The 20,694-nt window shown below is 34.4% G+C and overlaps 2 protein-coding genes across 2 annotated transcripts in view; both read left to right on the top strand.

The window, feature by feature from the left end:
- LOC134846922 (putative leucine-rich repeat-containing protein DDB_G0290503) overlaps positions 1 to 20,694 on the top strand; it is a 325,348-nt gene that overhangs the window by 118,864 nt on the left and 185,790 nt on the right. The gene's annotated exons all lie outside the window — the stretch shown is intronic.
- LOC134846809 (uncharacterized) overlaps positions 1 to 20,694 on the top strand; it is a 29,267-nt gene that overhangs the window by 295 nt on the left and 8,278 nt on the right. The window contains exon 2 of the mRNA XM_063864202.1: positions 8,026 to 8,289. Coding sequence (XP_063720272.1) covers positions 8,026 to 8,289 — 264 coding nt within the window. The remainder of the gene's footprint in view (positions 1 to 8,025; positions 8,290 to 20,694) is intronic.

Raw genomic sequence — 20,694 nt, 5'->3', positions numbered from 1 at the left:
GTTGAACATCAATAACAAAGAAACAACATTGGAGAACAACACGTTTGACTTACTAGAGAGACATTTGTTCAAAAGGAAATTCGGAGCTACATCGTTGGATGAGTCGGGATCGTGGAACGCTGCAAGAAACAAAGCGGAAGTGATGAAGAAAACAAGCAAGGAAAACTAAGCTAAAATGAAAACCATTTAGTAAACTGAGATTTATATACTATTTATAAAATTTTATAAGGTATTATATAAAATTTTGTTGTACTCAGGGGAATGTGGTACCGTGTAGTACTGTTGCCACAGTAACCTTGGATAAAGTATTTTAATATTCTGTTATGTATTGTTAGTATTATTCATGGCCATCCATGCAGGCCAAACGTAACAAGTATTTGGACAGTTGCGATCATAGAAGACACATGAACGTAATCTCTAACAAAACTAAGCAATTCAACAAGACAGAATTAAAGGTTTTAAATTATTCTCTTTTGCTCTTACTTACTCGTAGCATAGCAATAACACAAGATCCTACTATGAACCAGAGCTTTATTTGATTTTTTTTGTAAAAATGAGCTTGACAGTTATCAGTATGCATTTGCGCGTCTCAGCAGTTGCCAGTTTTTCTTACAGGTTTTCGAAAGTTTTTTTTCAAATTTTTTGGGTATAACCAATGCAAAAAAAATCATGTTAAATCTTCTTAATAAAACTGAAATACCTGATAGTTGGAATAAGTTTCCACTGCTTTAACTTCACTTTAACTATAACTGTAAAACGACCCATAAGCAGGGGCGCATCTAGGATTTTCTAAACGGGGAGTATTTTCAAAAAAAATTCACAAATTTTGTCGTCGAATAGATTTCCGAGATCTCCCAAATCACTATAGAGACCCTATTTCAACCAAAATTTCTTCACTAGGCCTTTTTGATTTTTTTTGGCTCGCTCGCCACTGAAAATTAGTATATACCTTTACAAAACTTACCTAATTATTAAATTTGGTAAACTTTAAATCCAGTCAGTCAAAAATGGAGGTCGCATAGTAGTACCAAAGGGTCGATTCTTTGGCTGGCGATAAAGTCGAATCCTTGAAGAAAAAAACTTTCCCCTCTCCATCGCCCCCTTTAATCCGCTACTGCCCATTAGTATCTTTTAAATTTACCTATCAATTTATTTAAGATTAAGGTACACGAACCTTCAAAAAACACTTAGCCAAATATTTTTGAAGATTAAACCATCGGAAACCTAGTTCTTAAAAATGTATTTGCATACCATTTTTTTTACCGAATTCTAAAATAAAACAATCAATAAAAAGCAAAAAATATATTTAATTTTCAGAAAACACTTCTAAATATTCCGTTCAACAACGTTGTTTCTTTCGGAATTCAATTGAACCGTCAGTTTCAGGTTGGAGTTTGCGCAACCTGTCAACCATATTAGAAATTTTAATCATTTCAATTAAAATTGAAAAAAAAATCGGAAATGTAAAACGTTCAAAAGGATTGAATAAATAAGGTAACTCAACTTAAGCTTTTTGTATGAAATATATGATATAGCTTAATTACCTCAATTATGCAAAAACGTGGTGGAGTTATTCTCATGATGGAGGGACCGAATGATGGAAAACTTCCAAATAATAGAATCATTAGTCGTTCCTATTTGCTGAAAGTTTTCTGCACAAAACCGAAGTTCAAATTAGCGAAAACTGATTTGAGGGCAACTTTTGCTGAACAATTCCTGCATCTTGCATTTCAAATCGTGCATCTTGCATTTCAAAATCGGTACCCTTTAGCAATAATTTTTTACAATGCGTTTTAGAGCTGACACTATTTGGACTTTGATTTTTTTGCTTATTTTGCAATCGGTCAACTCCAATGTTGATGTTGATGCCTCAAATTTATTTGCCTAAATTGAAATTTTCGCGGTTTCTCTGAGAATTTACACTTATTACAGCAACCAGTGGCGGTGTATCGACTAGCATAAATTTTTTTTAAATGAAAATCGTATCGACTGGCATAAAAATCGAAAAACTGTCAAAATTCAAATATTGTCAGAATTAAAATCCTTGGATCTTGTTAATTATCATCGTTAAACATAGGATCCAACTCATTACCGCACTGGAGTTTTATGAAGAATAATCGACTAATCTTACACCCCCTCATTCACCCCCCCCCCCCCCCCCCCCTCCCCACACACGATCAAACCGCCTCCCCCACGTTCACACTCCCCACCGTTCACACCCCCACTTACAACTCCTCGTTTAAATCCACCCCCGCTGTGGGGCGTTTGAGGGGGTGTGTTTACGCGGAGTAGGGGGGGGGGGGTGCTGGGTCTTTGTTGTGACTTGTAATCTCAGGGGGTTTGGGGGTTGGGGTGAATAGTAGTTTAGTAATTGCAGGGAGGGGTTGAACGAATTGCAATCCCTAATGAAATAATTTAACGGATAAACAAATGCGAAACGATTCAAGCCATTTGAAGAAGTGTACGGTTCAAGCCATTACAAATCGGGGCAGAGGCTGATCTATCATTTTCTCAAGGGAAGAGACGGTTTTTCGAAAAAAAAACAGGCGAAAAAAGGCGTTAAAAAGAATTTTCTTAAAAAAGAATTTTTTAAAAAAAGAATTCCCTAAATTACTACCAAAGGGGGGCTCTTTGGGTCGGCAGGGGGGTCGAATCCTTGAGGGCTAGGGAGGGGGGGGGTGTTTGTGAGTGTACGCTCCTCAACCCAGCCCCCTCTCTAAATCTGCCCCTATGGGTCGGGTTTGACTGATCACAATTTATGGTACGAGGAATTTCATTTGCTTGTTGATATAAGTAAGTTTCTAATGTTTCTATATCTCAAAAATACACGTTTACAAGTTTAACTTTGAAAGGATTCTTTTTTGTCGTTTTGTATTTCTGAGAAAAATAGCTATCAAAATAATGCTAGTCGATATATTTTCATGATTTCACACTTTTATGCTTGTCGAGCTTTATGCTAGTCGAGCGGTCACCCAACCGGGTACTAGTGTTTAGATCATTACTTAGATTTAGTCTCAAAATGCCTTTAATTATGAAATTGCGCCTGAAACACCCAAAAAACCCAACAATAATATCACCCCAAAACGCCTGAAACACCCAAAAAACCCGATAATATCCTTCTATCGCAGCTGGATAGCAAATCATAATTTTTCAGAATTTTTTGTGTAAACACGCTTGCCTGCTGGTATATATTCCGATTTGATGAAACGACCCTGAAAATCCAGCTCAGGCAAATTGTTTTCGGCTCTTTTGCCATCGATCCATTGCCAACATGGCGTAAAGAACATTTTATACAAGAAAACTTCCCACATTTGAAAATGCAGCTTATCCTGGATACTTTCTACACCCCCTGGCATTCCCGAACTTTGGACAATCGCGGGGATGTTGAAGTTTTCTGCAACAATCAAAGTTGACGCAAATTTCAACTCTGTCACGAAAACGTCAAACTCAGTCGCTCTCTCCTCGAATTTTTTTGAAATCTCGGTATAAGCAAACTCATAGTGTCTCGCAATGTTCGAGCAATATGTGAAAAAAGAGTGGAATTTTCCATCGTATTGATCGTTTCCTACGACATGTTTTTTGATTCGGTGAACTTTGACCTTGCTGGAATCGCTGACATAACCAGACTAACATAATTACTCAAACGGTTCACAAATTATGACGGCTTGACTTACCAAATATTGTATTTCTGTTGAGCTATTGGCCAACTTTTATCTAACAATGTTGGGCTATAATTCAGCAGAAAAAATGCCTCTTTAGGCTATCAATGCATTTTTCTTTTCTAGTTCCTTATGGCCAGCTCAGGCTTTGTTTGGTGCAATAAATCTAATTGGTAAGAGGGGCGGTTAAATGACTATATCGTTTCTATAGTAGTTTCAAAACTCGGAAATAAGATTCGTCGATCTAAAAAGCCCGGAGAAAAACTTAAATAATTCAGCTAAATCGGAAGCCCGCCTCTCAAATCGACTCGCAGCACGCCCTACGCTTTTGACAATAAACTCTGCCGGCTAGATCATATTATTGTTGCCAAGTAACTTGGTTATATCCTGGCAATTAACTTGGAAATCGTGACCGATCATGCAAGATCTTGCACAATTTTATAGGGTTAACTTGTTAAGATCTTGCATGAACTTGCACGATTTTATAGGGTAACTTGTGAAGATCTTGCATGAACTTGCACGATTTTATAGGGTAACTTGTTAAGATCTTGCATGAACTTGCACGATTTTATAGGGTAACTTGTTAAGATCTTGCATGAACTTGCACGATTTTATAGGGTAACTTGTTAAGATCTTGCATGAACTTGCACGATTTTATAGGTTAACTTGTTAAGATCTTGCATGGACTTGCACGATTTTATAGGGTAACTTGGTAAAATCTTGCATGATCATTGGCAAGATTTTGTAAGATCAAAACCAGGGGCGGATTTAGGGGGGGCGGGGGGGTATGCGGACGCCTCTTCTCAGGGATTCGACCCCCCTTTGGTACTTTTTATGAAATCCATTTTTGGCCGACCGACCATAAAATTTTTCTAAAAGCGCCTTAGGCGCCAATATATACTAATTTTGAGGGGGGAGTGCGCGTCGAAAAAACGCGATTTTTTGGTCAAACATTGGCCAAAACAGGGACTAAAACGTGCTTAAAGAGAGCTCGAAAAATCAATTCGGTCGATCTAAATAAAAGGTCGACAAAATTTTCGAAAATGTTTTTGAAAATCCGCCCTCCCTCGCCCCTCGAATAAAATCCTAGATCCGCCCGCCCCTGATCAAAACACTGGGCTGCATGAGAGCTTACTATAATATTAATGTCAGCCGCTCAGGTTTATGTTACATGTAAAAAGAGGCTGTTTTCGCTTCGCATGCATCTGAGTCTTCGAATATTGTGCAGTTGTGTCTGTAACTGCAAATGGGTTCAATTAACGTCGACATAGTCCCAAACTGACCCCCATGACAAGGCAAAAAAATCAACACATTCAGACTTGTCGTAAGGACGGGGAAAGAAAGGTACAATGAGAACAAAAGTAAAACGGTCATTGATTCTAATGCCATTTTAAACAGATATGAAACACTATTATTCCGTACATAAACAAAAACTACTTTGAAATAGCTTTGTTTGAAGTTCTGAAAGGCTAGTAAAAGAGTCAAACTTTTATTTAAATGGCCTCTTAGTTAAAAAATAGCGCACTGATTTCTGATAAACTTTATCTCGAGTATCTGGCTTTGGCATCAATATTTGCTTGTATAAATGTTTGTGCGCCAAAGTTATCAATGGAATTGTTACTTAAGCTAAGTTTAAGAAAATTCTTTCGTGGCCTAAGTTTCGTCTGCCGGATTAAACATGGATTACTATTTTGGGTCCAAAACTTATTTTATAAAAAATTAAAGTTATGTTTTTTTAGGCAATGGCAGAGGCTACTAAGCGAAGCAAAACCATCAAAAAACAAACCACTGCTGCCATACTAATCAGATTTCATGTCGAATACAACAGCCCTCCACGCCGTTTATAACTTGAGTCGTGGGGCGGATGTTATTGTGTATTAAACTTGAAATTTCAAGCTAATCGGAATAGTTTAAGTTAATCGTGCAATCAGCGGAACCTACTGAACAACTTCGGTCCAAAATAAAAAGGGGAAGCTTGATCTTAATTTGGTCTATTTGTGGCTACGGATGTTGATTATCCCAATTCAACAAACGTCTAATTATAGCATTTTTTTCTCCATATAACTGAAATATATTTTTTTGTAACTTAGTCAATTTATCTAATGCAATTATCATTCAGTTCCTGTAGAAAATACGCTGTTTCATTGACAAAATAATTTAATTTGGTCTATTTAAGGCTACGGATGTTGATTTGCCCAAATTCACAAACGTCTGATTATAGCATTTGTTTCCAAATCAGTGAAATATTCTTTGTAACTTTATCAATCTAATACAATCATAATTGAGTTCCTGTAGAAAATGCGCTACTTATTGTTAAAATAATCACTTTGACGAAATTTATACTAAGAAAGAAGCGCCTGTAATTATCGAGGATAAGCTTCCAGCACATGCCCTTTTGTCTCACATGAATAATCCAACCAAAAACTTTAATTCAGACATATTAACTTAGAAAATACTGTTTTTTTTTTGCTTCGATTGCCAAAACTAATCGACACAAAAATTGGCCGACAGTTTTAATTTACCAACAGGTATATTTCTTACACAAAAGCAAAGCGAAACCTTGCGCCATTTGCGATATAAAACTATATGCACACAGCGTAAAAAAGTGACTCTGAAAACATCAAAAAATTATTGAAAAGGACCTCATAAGATTACAAGAACAAGGAAGATCTAGCCATTTTATTACATTTATGATTCACAAAACTCAAACTGGGCGATTGAAACTCAAACCGGGCGAATGAAACATATGCAAAACAAAATTTTTAAAAAATTAAACAAAAACACTAGCCTTCTTAAATTTTTCAAATTACAAAGAATCATGATTTCAAAAAATTTAAGAAACGGTGCCAAGTATTGAACTCTCCGGAACAGAGAAGAAAGCAAACGATAGAGTAAAATATGAAAATAAATTGCCAAAAATCTGAACTGAAAAAGTTTCACAATTAAATATCAAACAATCAGCCAAACTTCTTGGAACACAATTACTAGCACACTGACCAGACTACCAGAATGAAAAAGTTCCAATGATAATTACAAGCTGTTTCCTGAAAATTAAGACGACCAAAATAGCAGAAAAACAAGAATCAGACAAACACTTTTTTTCACAGGGAATTTTTTTGAACTTTTGTCGTCCACAGTTTGAAAATTATCTCTATGGCAAACGAGCCAAAACAATACCACGGAAGTGATACATTAATAAAGTAAAATGCGCAAATGATTCAGTGGTTTTGTTTAAATAGTTGTTAACCAGAAAAAAGGCTATAACCCTGTTAGATATTGCTTGCTAATTGCTAGCGTAAAAAGTTGAAACAAAACCTAACAACTCATGAGAAGAATTTAAAAAAACCATGGCTTGTCCTCAAAATTGGGGCTGAGACATTAGACGACAAGCAAATTAGACGGATGCACTTAAAAGGAAAATACACGATTTTGCAAAACTGCAATTGTGAGAAAATAGACGAAAGTGAGAGAGATCAAAATTGTTTGCAGACAAATTGCGTGAGAAAAGTAAAATTATTTGCAGAAAACAGTTAAATTTCGGTGACTAAAAACTTTACATGTCAATCATTCATAATTTATTCAATTCAAAACTCTCCTTTAATGTTCGGATTTGACACTTTATGTTCATTTAAACTAATTGTTTTGATAGGTTTTGTCATTTTATGTTCTTTTTGCATTTGTGAAACTTGACTCTTAAAAAAAACATTGTTGGCCCTTTCCTTTTGATAGCAGTGACATCTAAAATGCCAGATCTGTAAAAAACAATTCGCATTTCGCTCAATTTCTTTTTTTTTGTAGGATCCGTTGAATTTGATTATCGTCTAATTTCCTAGGCCCCCTCAAAAATACATTGTAATTCGGAAAAAATGATGTTTGGTTGCTGTGCAGAATGTTGCGACCACATTAATATCTATGCAAACTGTTTTTTTTTCAAATAGCGTCATTTTTGTCCGTGATGTAATGAGAGAATTTTTATTAATGCTCAGAACTTAGGCAGAATCAACAGCAGTTTTCTTCAAAAAAGGAATAGAAAAACAGCAAAGCAAATATTTAGTCCCAAGAAGCCGCTGAAAACTAACTAGTCTCTCCTCTCCATTCACAACTCTCCACCACTCACTACGCCCACACCTTGCGGTCGTCGCATCCACTACGCTTCATTCAGAAAGTTGCAATGAAAAATAAATATCTCGTTTCAGTAAAAAAAATCAGGATTTATTTTTCTTTTCACCAGGCTCTTAGACGCCTATACTTGTGATTCAAGTCGTTTTAAACTAAATGGATGATCGCAATAATACTTTATTGACAAAGCTTGACATATTTGAAAGTCTGATAGACAATTTACATATTTTTTTTCAATTTGTTTCAGGGAAAAGAGGAAATTCAGACGCTACTCAGTCACCACCGCCCTCATTATCGAAGAGTCGCAGGCGAAAAAGGCGGAGAAAGACGACAAGTCATCACTCGGGTCATTCGACCCACTCGGCATCTTCTCGGCTCAAATGGGTCTCTCCTCGTCATCGGCGAGTGGATCCAAGAGTCGCAAGCAGCAAGAGGACAAAAAGTTGAGTTACGTGAAACGACAAGACCAGTACTTGAAAAAACTACAAGCTAGAAATGAATTCTACAAAAGGTTAGATTAACTTTGATAAATAAATACTGTAGATTAAAACACCTGACAAAAAAACCACAAAACCAGGAAAAATACAAAATTTAACGACTTTTTGTCTCATGTTTTGATTGAAAGGGAGGGGGAGTAAAATTTGCAAATTGGACTACCTGAAAAATGGAATGTCAGATCTGAAATTCAGTCTGAAATAACAGCATCCAAGCGTTATTCTATTATTTCACAGCCCATTTCAGGGTTGAAGCTTCAGATCTGAAATGAAGCATTCATTAGGTACGGGTGAAAATCCTACATGAACTCCTTTTATGACCAATCTATTTTTGAAGTCAAGTACTTTAGTAGTTTTCAAAGCCCTTGATTTATAATTATCAGTGGTTTGTTTGCTCTCATTTTCTTTCAAATTGCGAACGGAAGCTGACAAAATATCTTGTGTGACTGAACCTGAATGGAAAAGGTCCCGTTAAAAGGTGGGTTTGGTCGTGCTATTGAGTTAATTAATTGTGAACAAAAACCAATAAAAGGAGGGTGTATTTTCAAAAAAGCCAAAAAAATTTTCACTTGCTTTGGAACCTGTTTGAAGTCAATTAATCTCAGGATATCTAAACTAAAATACGATACTGAGTATTTTTTAAGGCTCAAGTAGGACTTTAATACTTACATGCAAGACTGTGTATATGTCATAAAATATTACTTATTCCGATAATAGCGTCCCATATGGGACAAATTTTTTCCGGTTACGTACCAAGGCGCTTTTTCCTTCATCAAATGATCCCACGATCAACAGGACATGAATAAACCCGACGCAATCAGCAAAACTACGATAAAATAGAGAAAAGCATAGGGCAGAGCTCACTTAATCGAGCTTTTTTTGTTCTTTTCTACCCCCTTGCTACATTGGAATTTAAATTCAAAAATATATATATTTTTTGCGGTGTAATAAGAAAATTATTTTTTTGCATCGTGAACAAATTAACATTTTTTGAACAGATTTGTTCATGGTATTTTAAATAGTAAAATCACACAACTTTACCATGAGAATCTAAAGCAATAATAAAATGGAAAACTTGAAATGGGAAGCCAAAAAGCAAAAAGAGTAAAATTCTCGAAGCAAAAGCGACACGTGATACTTTGAGCACATCGGATACATTTGATGGAAAACACTCTGGTCAAACTTCTACGTCTAAACGCACATATCAAGCTGATCAAGCTGAGTTATATCCTATTGGTTATACTCATAGAGTAATTTCAGATAAAGTACACCGTCTGCTCGTCACGCTATCTTATTTTCGGCCGGATAGATTCGAGCAACTTCTTAGTCTAATACCAATCTTAATCCTACTCTTATGTCTCCTAGTCTCAATGAATCTAGTGTACCACGCTTTGCGCGAGTTAGTTCCAGAATGAGAACAACTGTATTCTAAGTTTAATTGAAATTGTTCTAGTGTTGAAACTACAAGTAGTTTCAACACTTACAAATAAGTGGGTTGTTAGTTTGATGGAGTATGATTGGTTAGTATTTATTATTTTATAGAGATAAAAAACCATAATAATAACCAATGATAAATACTAATTTAGATCTGGTTCCACCCATCCGGGGTTTAGAGAGTTTTAGTTTTTCAATGTTCTATTGTAGTGAAGGATGGATGATGGTGTTTTTCTTTAGAGGTTGCTAGCATATTCTTTTTTCTGGTTTGGAAGAAGAGGTGTTATCACGATAGTTTCGGGAGATCGTATTATGATTTCTGATCGGTTGTGATGAGTGTTGATCTGGTTGATTTTAGAGAATAGCAATGGTCCAATCACATTCGGGAATGTCATGTAATTTGACTGTGGATGCAGTGCCTGGTGACTTGGATCTGTACGTATACTTGAACATCGAGATGGCCATTGTTCGGTTGCAATGGGTTTCCTTTGCTGCGATGCCAAGTCGTACTTTAAATCCGTTGAGTGTAGTGACTGTAGGTAGCATGTCAGGTGTGTCTTGCCATTCCGTAGTTGGAGTGTGATTGGGTTGTCAAGTTCCTTGCTGCTCGTCTTTGGGCTGCATGTTATCTATATACTGCATTGTATTATTTACATATCTAAATTTTTGTTAATCTTGTTTTTAGTCATGACCTTGTATTAGTTTTTATCGCAAAAGCGTTATTATTTAGTTCGGTTATTTTTAGGAGCTACTCACACTTGAGTAACTCTCGTCAAAAATAGAGTTGTGAGTGTCACAAAGCGTGGATGTAGCACGGTGGGTGAGGCCGGCTATAGAGCATGCTCTGGGTTTGGCGTGGCTGGCAAAAAAAGTTGAATTTTTGCGAGAGCTTTGTAAGGATGAAATTGAATTGAGTTTAGCTCTTTTTGAGACTGATCCCATCGCGAAAACTCGGGTTTCCAAAAATCATTCAAGCAAAGCTTCTGAGAAAAATTTTCAAACAAAGGGTTATCAAACGTTTTCTATTTTTCGACAGCTTCAATTGCTTGCGAAAAAATTGAGTTTTCAGATTAGGTCACTCCGGCAAAAAAAACTTCGAAGTTCTGCAGGTTGTTTTGATAGCTTGAGCTGGTGCTGGTTCAAAAAAATTAAATTTGCTTAAGCAGGCAATTCAATCAATAAAAGTTTTGAATGACTATTTGAAGAAGAAGAAGAAAAATTAATTTATCAAAGTTATTGAAGTAATTTTCTCAAATATTCCCAATAGGAATTACTGCACTTAACCTCGAAAAGACAGGTAACGAGATCAGCTGATCTGCCTCAAACCTACCCTGATTATTATAAAATAATAACACGAATATAATTTTTTATATAATTTCTTATATTATAAAAGTTTTAAAAACTTCCAGCAGCAGAGATCGAGCCTATGCACCCGATTCTTGCATTCAAAGTCTTGTCCATTTCTCATTGTTCCATTATAAAACAGTGGCAGCCTGATAAAAAACTGGTTGTTGTGCAAAAATTAAAAATGTTCTTCTTTTTGTATTTTCTCTTCGTGAGTGTATCACTATAAACTAGTTTTTTTTTCTTCAAATTTATGTTTTTATCGAGTTATTTGATTCTCAAAATTGCAACAGTGATTCTAATTTCTATCCATTTTTTTTCTATGACCTATCAAAAACCGCAAAAAATAAATCAAAGACGTTCTTTTCAAACAGCAAAAATATTGGATTTTTTCACTGCAGCTACATTATCACTAATAACAATGATATAATAGTTTCGACCCCTAACGGTGTTTCTTAACGATGTGAACGCTATAAAAAAGGGCACGAAATCTTAACTGAAGGCATTTATAAATCAAGAAGCTTAGCAGAGTTAGTTATCTCACAATCTTTTGAAAAGATTGTATTCGCTTTAGTCATTCGAGATGGAACATTGACGGCTTTCCCTTAACATACGCGGGGTCTCCTTTTTCCTTTAACTCGCAGGGCATTATATTTATACTAAATGAAGAAAGAACAACATAGTCCAAGATGACAGTTTTGACAAAGTTTTCTTTTTCATAATTTACACTAATGACAGCACGTTAAAAAAATTTGATCTCAAGAGATGTTTTACAGATGATGTTATGCAAAACGGAAAAAAGGTATCTTCATTCGTACCCAACCACCGCCCCGACACTAAATGATCGAAATGAAAAAGCGTAGTCCTCTTTTATGAAATGGGAAAAATCTTACTAAAAAATGCAGGGTTAATCTCCAGAGCGTTGAAACAACTCAAAAAAATTCAAAATAACAATTTATTTTTTCAAACGACAATAAAAACCGTATTTGTTCTGATATTCCAAAAATGAAATCGTTGTTTGAAAAAAATAAATTAGCAGAAAATGCTTTGATATGGAATTTTCTATATTCAAGTTTCGAACTCTTCGTAATATCGATTCAATTTTGTAAAAAAATTTCTATTTTCATTTTTTGTCAAGGAAAACTTTTTAAGCTGCAAGATTAAACTTTGGTGACTACTTAGTTTTAAATGTTTTACCAAGATTTTTTAAATAAATAGGCAACATATATAATTTCTCTTAGTAAATCTTAAAAAATTTAATTTTGAAATTCAATGCGAAAGCTTAGGTACATTGTCTGTGTTTTGGCCAAGCCCAAAAACTCGTTTTAACTCTGTTTTCTCTGGAAAACAAAATTGATAACAATTTAGCTCTAAATTATCAATGTTTTTTGTAAGAACAATTATTCGTAACCGATTACAGGGTAGTCGTAAAATTCAGTCTTCATATCTGAACAAAAAATTCTTCATATGTAAACCAAGTGAAGAGCGCACAAAATAGTGCAAACTGGTTAATTTGACAAATTTCTCATTAAAAAAATTTAGACTAATGATTGCTCATTAAACACTGTTAGTTTTGAGGTCAGGACATGGATACCCCCATGCTGTTACAAAAAACGGAAAAAGAGGGGGCTTTCCATGTCCTGACCTCAAAACTAATAGTGTTTAATGAGCAATCATTAGTCTGTTATAAGAAACGGAAAAAGAGTGGTCTTCTCGTATATAGTTTGCCCCCTTCCTGACCGAGCCTAAGTTATGGAAATGAAAATATGTACTTCTTTTTTACGGAATGGGAAAAAATGTTCCTTAAAAATTTAAAACTCATAAATTTGCAAATTAACAATTTTTAGTTTTAAACGACAATAAGAATTGCATTTGGTCTGATGTTTACAAAAAAACCGTTCTCTGAAAAAATAACTAGTTTAGGAGAAGAAAACGTTTTATTATGGCATTTTTTAAATTCGCAGTCTGATTTTTTTGAAATATCGATTCAATTTTCTAATGAAAATTTTTAGTTTTTTTTAAAATCATTTTCTGCATGAAATTTTTTGCTGTGAATTTTACCGACCAGTTTTTTAAATAACTAATCAAAAATTCTGCATAAATGGGCAACATTTTACACATCTCTCAGTATATCTTAACATATCTCTCTTGGAAATTCAATTCGAAACCTTAGGTACTTTGCCTGTGTTTTAGTCAAGCTCATGAAATTGTTTTCAACTCCATTTTGTCTAAATTGGGAAACAAAATTAATAAAAAGTTGTCTCTAAATCGTATAATTTTTGGCCAATGTAAAATTTGGATCAATTTGAACTTATATCAATTCAATTTAGAATGATTTTTCTCTCAGATATTCAAGTTGACTTTCAGTCTGTTTGAAACGAGTCTAACTGAATAGCTCGCTCAAAACTTTGACGCTGAAATTGTTTCTAAGATACCTATGCCTAGCCATTTATTGCCGTAAAAAACGGTTCCATACTGAAAGGAGGCAAGCTAATTGGTAGTATAAATTTTTACTTCTCATATTTTCATAATGTTTTTACCAACAAATTTTTGTAAGCGATTAGAGGGTAGTCATTAACCTCAGTTTTTTATTCTCTCAACGAATAAGGCATCATATGTACATATGTATACCAAGTGAAAAGCGCTCAAAATAGTCCAAATTGGTGAATCTGACCAATTTCTCAAAACCATAATTTAGATGACACCTCGTTAAATACTGTAAGTTTTGAGCTCAGTACATGGATACATTCATGATGTTAGGAAAAACGGAAAAAAAACAAAAATCTCCAGAGCGTTGAATCACCTAAAAAACTGCACAATAAGACAAAAAAAAAACGCATTTGGTCTGATATTGAAAAAACCGTTTTTTGTAAAACAAAGTTGCCAAATTAGAAGAAAATTCTTTTTTTTTGGCATTTTCTAGATTTAAATTTTGACTTCCTTGTAATATTGACCCTTTTTTATATATAGAAAAATGTTTTTGATTTTAATCCTTTTCTACATGAAATTTTTTTACGCTGCAAAATTGAAATTTAGTGACCAGTTTTTTCTAATTATTTAATCGAAAACTTCTGCATAAATAGGCGACATATTTAACATCTCTGAGTATATATCAACATAATTCTTTATGAAATTCAGTTTGAAACCTTAGGTACACTTCCTGTGTCTTGGTCAAGCCTAAAAAATCGATTTCAACTCCGTTTCGTCTAAATTGGGAAACAAAATTGATAACAATTTAGCTCTTTATCGTATAAATTTTGTCTGATGTAAAATTTGGTTCAATTTAGACCCGCATCCATTAAATTTAGAATGATGTTTTTCTCTCGAGTTATCCATTTTGACTTTCATTCAGTTTGAAACATCCTATCTAAACAAGTCGTTCAATACTTTCACGCTGAAATTGTTACGCAAGTTACTTATGCCTGGCCAATTATTGCCCTACAAAACAGTTATAAATTGAAACAAGACTGCTCGTATCAGGGCGAAGCCCTGAATGTTCCGACTGCCTTGTAAGGTTTATGGAGCAGTAATGCCTGGCCAATTATTGCCCTACAAAACAGTTATAAATTGAAACAAGACTGCTCGTATCAGGGCGAAGCCCTGAATGTTCCGACTGCCTTGTAAGGTTTATGGAGCAGTAATAACATTAAAAATTAAATGTAAGAAAAAATATAATGAAAAAATATAATTTGAAATTTTTTATGAAAATCATCCCTCCACACGCCATACAAAGTACAAAAGGATAAATTTTGCTCCTTGTAACAAACCAATTATGGCTAATAAGCTTCTTTTAACCAATTTGGAACGATTTCTAAGACGGATTAACTCTCCGCTCACGCATTAAAAGCGCGAAATATATCGCGCGTTAATTGTCCCAAATTGGCCAAAATGGCAATCTTTAAACCCCCATAACTTTACGAAAAATGATCACAGGTGAAATATCTTTTCAAATTTGAGCTCAGGACAACAATACTTTTCGAATGATATAAAAAATTTTTGTCAAAAATGGCTAGTTAAAAAGTCGAAATTTGTCTGAAGAAGAAAAAAACCCACCCCGAGCACAAATATTCCGTTACTTTCGTATCGATAGTCGGAACAATGAGGCAAGCTAAATAGTTGTGTAATTTGCTGAGATTCAGAATTTCACACTTAGAGTTTGACATTGTCTAACCTCTAGGTGTTTTCAGCGTTTCTTAAAACAATTTAACAAATATTTGTAACCGATTAAAGGGTAGTCGGAAAATGTAGTGTTGTTTTCTTAACGAATAAGGCATCACATATTTACCAAGTGAAGAGCGCACAACATAATTCAAATTGGTAAATTTGACAAGTTTCTCATTATCTTATTTTAGACTAATGACGGCTTGTTAAATACTGTAAGTTTTGTGCTCAGGACATGGATACACCCATGATGTTATAAAAACGGAAAAAGCGCTGTCTTTTCATTTGTACCTTGCCCTCTCCTCTCCCTTTAATGATGGAACAGAAAATGTATAAGAACTTGAATCGAGTTTGCTGAAAAAAGGTGGGTTGATCCAACTCAAAAACTTGCTAAAGTTGTTACTTAAACTTTTAAACGGCGGTACAGCGGAAACTCGCAACAAAAAAACAATTCGCAACAAAAGACAATTCGCAAATTCATTTTCATTTTTCATCATTTAGGGGTGGATGTATAACCAACCGTAAGTGGTTTATACAGCAGCTAACGCTGCTTCCTTAAAAAACTAGTTTCTATGCAATTTTCTAGTATAAGTTTGTTAAATTATTAGGCAGTTAACCGGCAAAAATAATGTGTCAATTTAGTTCTAAACGCACAAATTGGGGTTTTAAAAAATAAGTAGGAGGGCTTTAATATTTTACTGGTAGGAGGAGAGAAAAACACACAGAAGACAACAAGCTAAAGGCAAAAATAATTCGAGGTTAAAATGACATGTCGTAAAATTCATTCAGCCTCCTCAACTTTCAAGCGCTAACAAAAATTACAGCCGCTGAAAAATTGTATAACTTTTTTTTCATATCTAAATATTTCTAAATCTTAAATATTTCTGAAAGAAACTGTGATTAAAAAAAACTAATCATTTGAACACTAAAAAATGTAGAAAAAGCATATTTGAATGCATCTGTAAATAAAGAAGCTCAGCAGACTTAATTATTTCATAGCCATTTAGAAAAAAACTGGTTTTCATTTTTGTCATTCGAGCAGCGGAGGAACTCATTATCACTCGCAAATGAGATTGTGTTACCATCGATGTTTGTTGCAAATGTTCATTGGGGTTTAATTTCCTTGATAACCACGATCGATTGTTAATAAACTTAAAGCAAACACTATAAACTCGAAGTAAACATCACTTAGAGAAGCCTTGAGGCTGTCGAAAGAACGCTTAATATTGTTAAGAGGCCATTTGTAAAAGCCATTATTATAACAATCCACATTTGCTGTCGCCTTAAAAGCGCAAACATGCAGCATCAACCGAATTAACGTCATCTGAAGTCAAATAACGGTGCAATCAAATACCACTTCTTTGACCAATACCTAAAAATATTTATAGGTGAAAATTGATTTAAATATATCATATATATTTTTTTAGCTGTTAGGGCTTAGTATCTTTCTGTGACGCTAATCTTGTTGTTTTTAAGCGATAGTAGGCGACAGTCATCCCAACTTTCAAAACTATAACTGAAATCGAAAGTTTGGTTGCCGAAATTGTTGCCGGCATTTGAGAACAGCTCAACTTAAGCTGTACAGGACAAATTGTGCTTAAAAATTTAAAAATGCGGTGCCTGTTTGCTCTCTCTCTCTCTCTCTCCTCTCTCTCTCTCTCTCTCCTCTCTCTCTTATCTTAGTTTGTAATGATCACAAAAGTGACGCGGAGCTTCATACTAATTACGAAACGAGGTAAATAGAAATGTAAACAATACTGCTCGTATCAGGGGAAGCCCTGAATGTTCTGACTGCTTTTTTAGGTTTACGGAGCAGTAATAACATTAAAAAAATTAAATTTATTAAAATAAAATGATTTTTTTTTCTCTAAAATTTGAGATATCTTGTGAAAGAACCCCCCCCCCCCCCCCCCCAGACGCCGTGTAAACATTCCAGGCGAAGCCCTGAATGTTCCGACTCGACTGCCTTTTAAGGTTTATGCAGCAATAATAACATAAAAAATTAAATGTAATAAAATAAAATGATTTTTTTTTTCTAAAATTTGAGTTTTTTTTTGTGAAAAGCACACCCCCCCCCACGCTACAATACATTTTGAATGATATGAAAAAGTTCCGTCAAAAATGGCTAGTTAAGAAGGCGAAATTTGTCTGAAGAAAAAAAAACACTCCCGAGCACAAATATTCCGTTAGTTTCGTAACGAAAGTCGGAACAGTAAGACTGCTCGTATCAGGGGAAGCTTCAAATATTCCGTGTGCCTTTTAAAGTCAATGGAGCAGTATTAACATGAAAAAAAAAATTGAAAAAAAAAATGTTTTTTTAACTTTAAGATTTTTGTGTGAAAATTTTCCCCCCATACGCCATATAATGTACAAAACGTATATTTCGCTACTAAAAACAAATCAGTTATGACAAATAAGCTTCTTTCGACCAATTTGGAATAGTTTCTAAGGCGGACTTAATCTCCGCTCACGCACAAATATTTCGTTTCTTTAGACAATAAATTGCAAAGTTTTGCACTCAATTTCATATAAATAAAAAAATCAATGGCGAAAACAAAAGAAGATAAACCAACTATTTTTCAAAATAAGGCATTGAGATAAAAAGCAAACTTTTAGAAATTGGGATGAAACCAAAAATTAAACATTGAAAATGTATTGCAATTCAAAAACGTGTAATAAAGAAATTTTTTTATGAATTAGTAAAAAAACCTTCATTTTTACAGAAAGGCGAAACGGAACTTTACACAAATTGCAATTTGCAATACAGCACAAAAATAGTATGGCGAAATAATTGACAGCAAACAATGAGAGTAGAAAAAAAATCAAAAAAGCAGCAAAAAACTGTGTCTAGAAAAATTTTCAAAAGTATCACTCACAAGGTGTTCAATAAAACTCATTTTGAGCAAAACCTACAAAAATATAAATGTTATATTAGCATCGGGCAAAACTTACCAAGCAGTAATAAACCCAATTATAGTTAAGCAGACACCCGTTGAGTCGGAAAAATTCGGTAAAACAAAATGAATTTCAGAAAACTTTTTGAACGCTTGCGCCCCCCCCCCCCTAAAACACACACGCTCGGAACCAACTTCCTTCATGGATAAAATGACTTAAATTGAGTAAACTATTCCAATAAAAATTAGGTTGAAAGCCTATAAACTAAATTAAGCAAAAAGGCAAAAACAAAACAAAAAAAACTAGAAATGATTGAAATCGAGTTAATAAATTTACAGCCAACAAAAAAAACATAGCCAAGAAGTAGTTAGAAAATTGTGAAAGAACTCAGGAAAACCTAAAAAAAATATAAAACTTTGGATTTTTTTAGCATACGAATTTTTACAGAAAAAAATATCACGTTAAAACTCTTAAATTCAATAGTTGTCTATAATTGGACTTTACTCTCAAACTTATCGCATTTAAACCAAACTGAATCAAAGCTTTTTTTTATTCCGCTAAGAAGTTAGAAAAAAAAACATTTTGGAAACTAGGAATCAGTTAGGTTTTTGCGACTTTCACTCATTTGCTGTTCAATAATAAAGCTGGCCTTCTTTTTAGACTCATACGAATAAAACACTTATCTGAATTAAGAAATAAAAATCTTAAAACGAACTAAATTGAAAGAAAATAAACGAAAAATTGCGAAAAAATTAAACTTGAAAGAGAACAAATTTATAGATTTTTTCGTGATCAAAAAAACTATCAAGTCCTAACCAATTGGAAAACACTTAGTTCCTTTTTTTACAAATAACAAAACCTTTTATAGATAAACTTCCAAATTTGATTAAATGATCTTGTAATACAAGTTGTAATCCTGAAAAAAACATATGTTTCGATTTGTTAACGATCAGAAAAGTAATAGGTCTTAGTAAAATCTATGATACAAGAAAATCTTCAAACTTTTTTTGTTGTTCCTGTGAACTATGCGGGCTCATAGCTAAAACTGACAATAAGTTTAGCATAAATGTCACAAAAAGCTTTCAAAAAAATAAACATTCGAATACAATTTTGTAGAAACTTATGTCAAAATCAGCTCTGTGGAAAAACGTTTCAAATTTATATGCAAGGGTAGGTCAAGGAATTTCTCGAGGGATGGGTGAAGGAATAGTTTCGAAACAAGTTTGTCGACTTTTTCTAGGTCGACCAAAATTATTTTGGAGATCTTCCAAAACACTTTAAAAACCCTGCATATAATCATCCTAAACTCATTCCTGCCAATATTCGTCTGTAAACAACTCGAGAAACGTTTGAGAAATTGAAAAAATAATCGGAAAAGGAAATTCAATATCAGACGAAACAACTGAATTTTATGTGTGTTGACCACCAAGTGGATTCGTGATAAATTCTTATGACTTCATGAAATAGGGGATATTCTACTCTTAGGTTGTGTCAAAGTTCAATTCGGTAATTCAACTTGTTCGAAGTTTAATAATTTCGACTTAATTGAATTGTCCAATTTACTTTTAAAACAGACTGTGTTTTCTGATCACCGCTTAATTTCATTCAACCCTTACTAGTACTTCAACTCGATTGACTTAAGCCGGCATGGAGCCCTCTCCTTTTTAAATTTTATCAACCAATCGATTAATTCTTCCGTTTTCCCATTTTGTTTTTAAAAAAAACGTTTGAAAGCTTCACCTCATGAAACCAAATTAAAACTCAAGAAAAACTGTTGCCATTTCGACCACATTCTAATCTCCCAATTTTTAGTAAGGTTTGGGAGAAAAATCTTTGCGATCAAGCAAAAGAGTACCTTACTACTAACAGTTTGATAGATACTCGCGAATCACCTTACAGAGGAACTTATTCGACCCAGACCGCCTTTTTTAAATACTTCCTCGGAAAGGATGACAAATCTAGACAGACCGATGAAAAACAAGCATCATAAACGCACTGGACTTATCAGTTGCCTTTGATACCCTAAACCATCAAACTCTTGAGCAAACTGTAATTAAAACGTTTGAAAACCAAAAATTCCGTCTTAAAATCAATGTCATATTACAACAAAAAATAATCCGCTAAAATGAAAAACTATATATATTAAGCCAAACAAGACTGCTGGATTTCCCCACCTGAACCAACCCCCCATGTATGTGTGTGTAGATGAGGTGAGAGAGGGCGGTTCATAAGGGGGAATATCTCAGGTGGTCAGGAGGGGGCGGGTTGTTCAGTGGGGGGGGGGGGGGTGGAGGGAGGCAAAGGTGCGAACGTTGGGATGGGGGAATTTGTAAGGGAGCAAAGGTAAAAACGTTAGGGGGATATAAACGGAATCTTTTTGCAATTTGTGTTTAGGTTTCAAACTGGAGTAGGCCGCACACTCGGCTTGCAAATTTTCCGCATTTTTCATTACAAAGTGAAAGAACCCACCCCCCCCCCCCCCCCAGACGCCGTGTAAACATTCCAGGCGAAGCCCTGAATGTTCCGACTCGACTGCCTTTTAAGGTTTATGCAGCAATAATAACATAAAAAATTAAATGTAATAAAAT

This window comes from Symsagittifera roscoffensis, chromosome 5 (assembly GCF_963678635.1).
Source record: "Symsagittifera roscoffensis chromosome 5, txSymRosc1.1, whole genome shotgun sequence".
In the NCBI taxonomy this organism is placed as follows: Eukaryota; Metazoa; Xenacoelomorpha; order Acoela; family Convolutidae; genus Symsagittifera; species Symsagittifera roscoffensis.
Note: the sequence above shows the minus strand (reverse complement) of the source record. Positions and strands in the feature narration are given on the sequence as shown.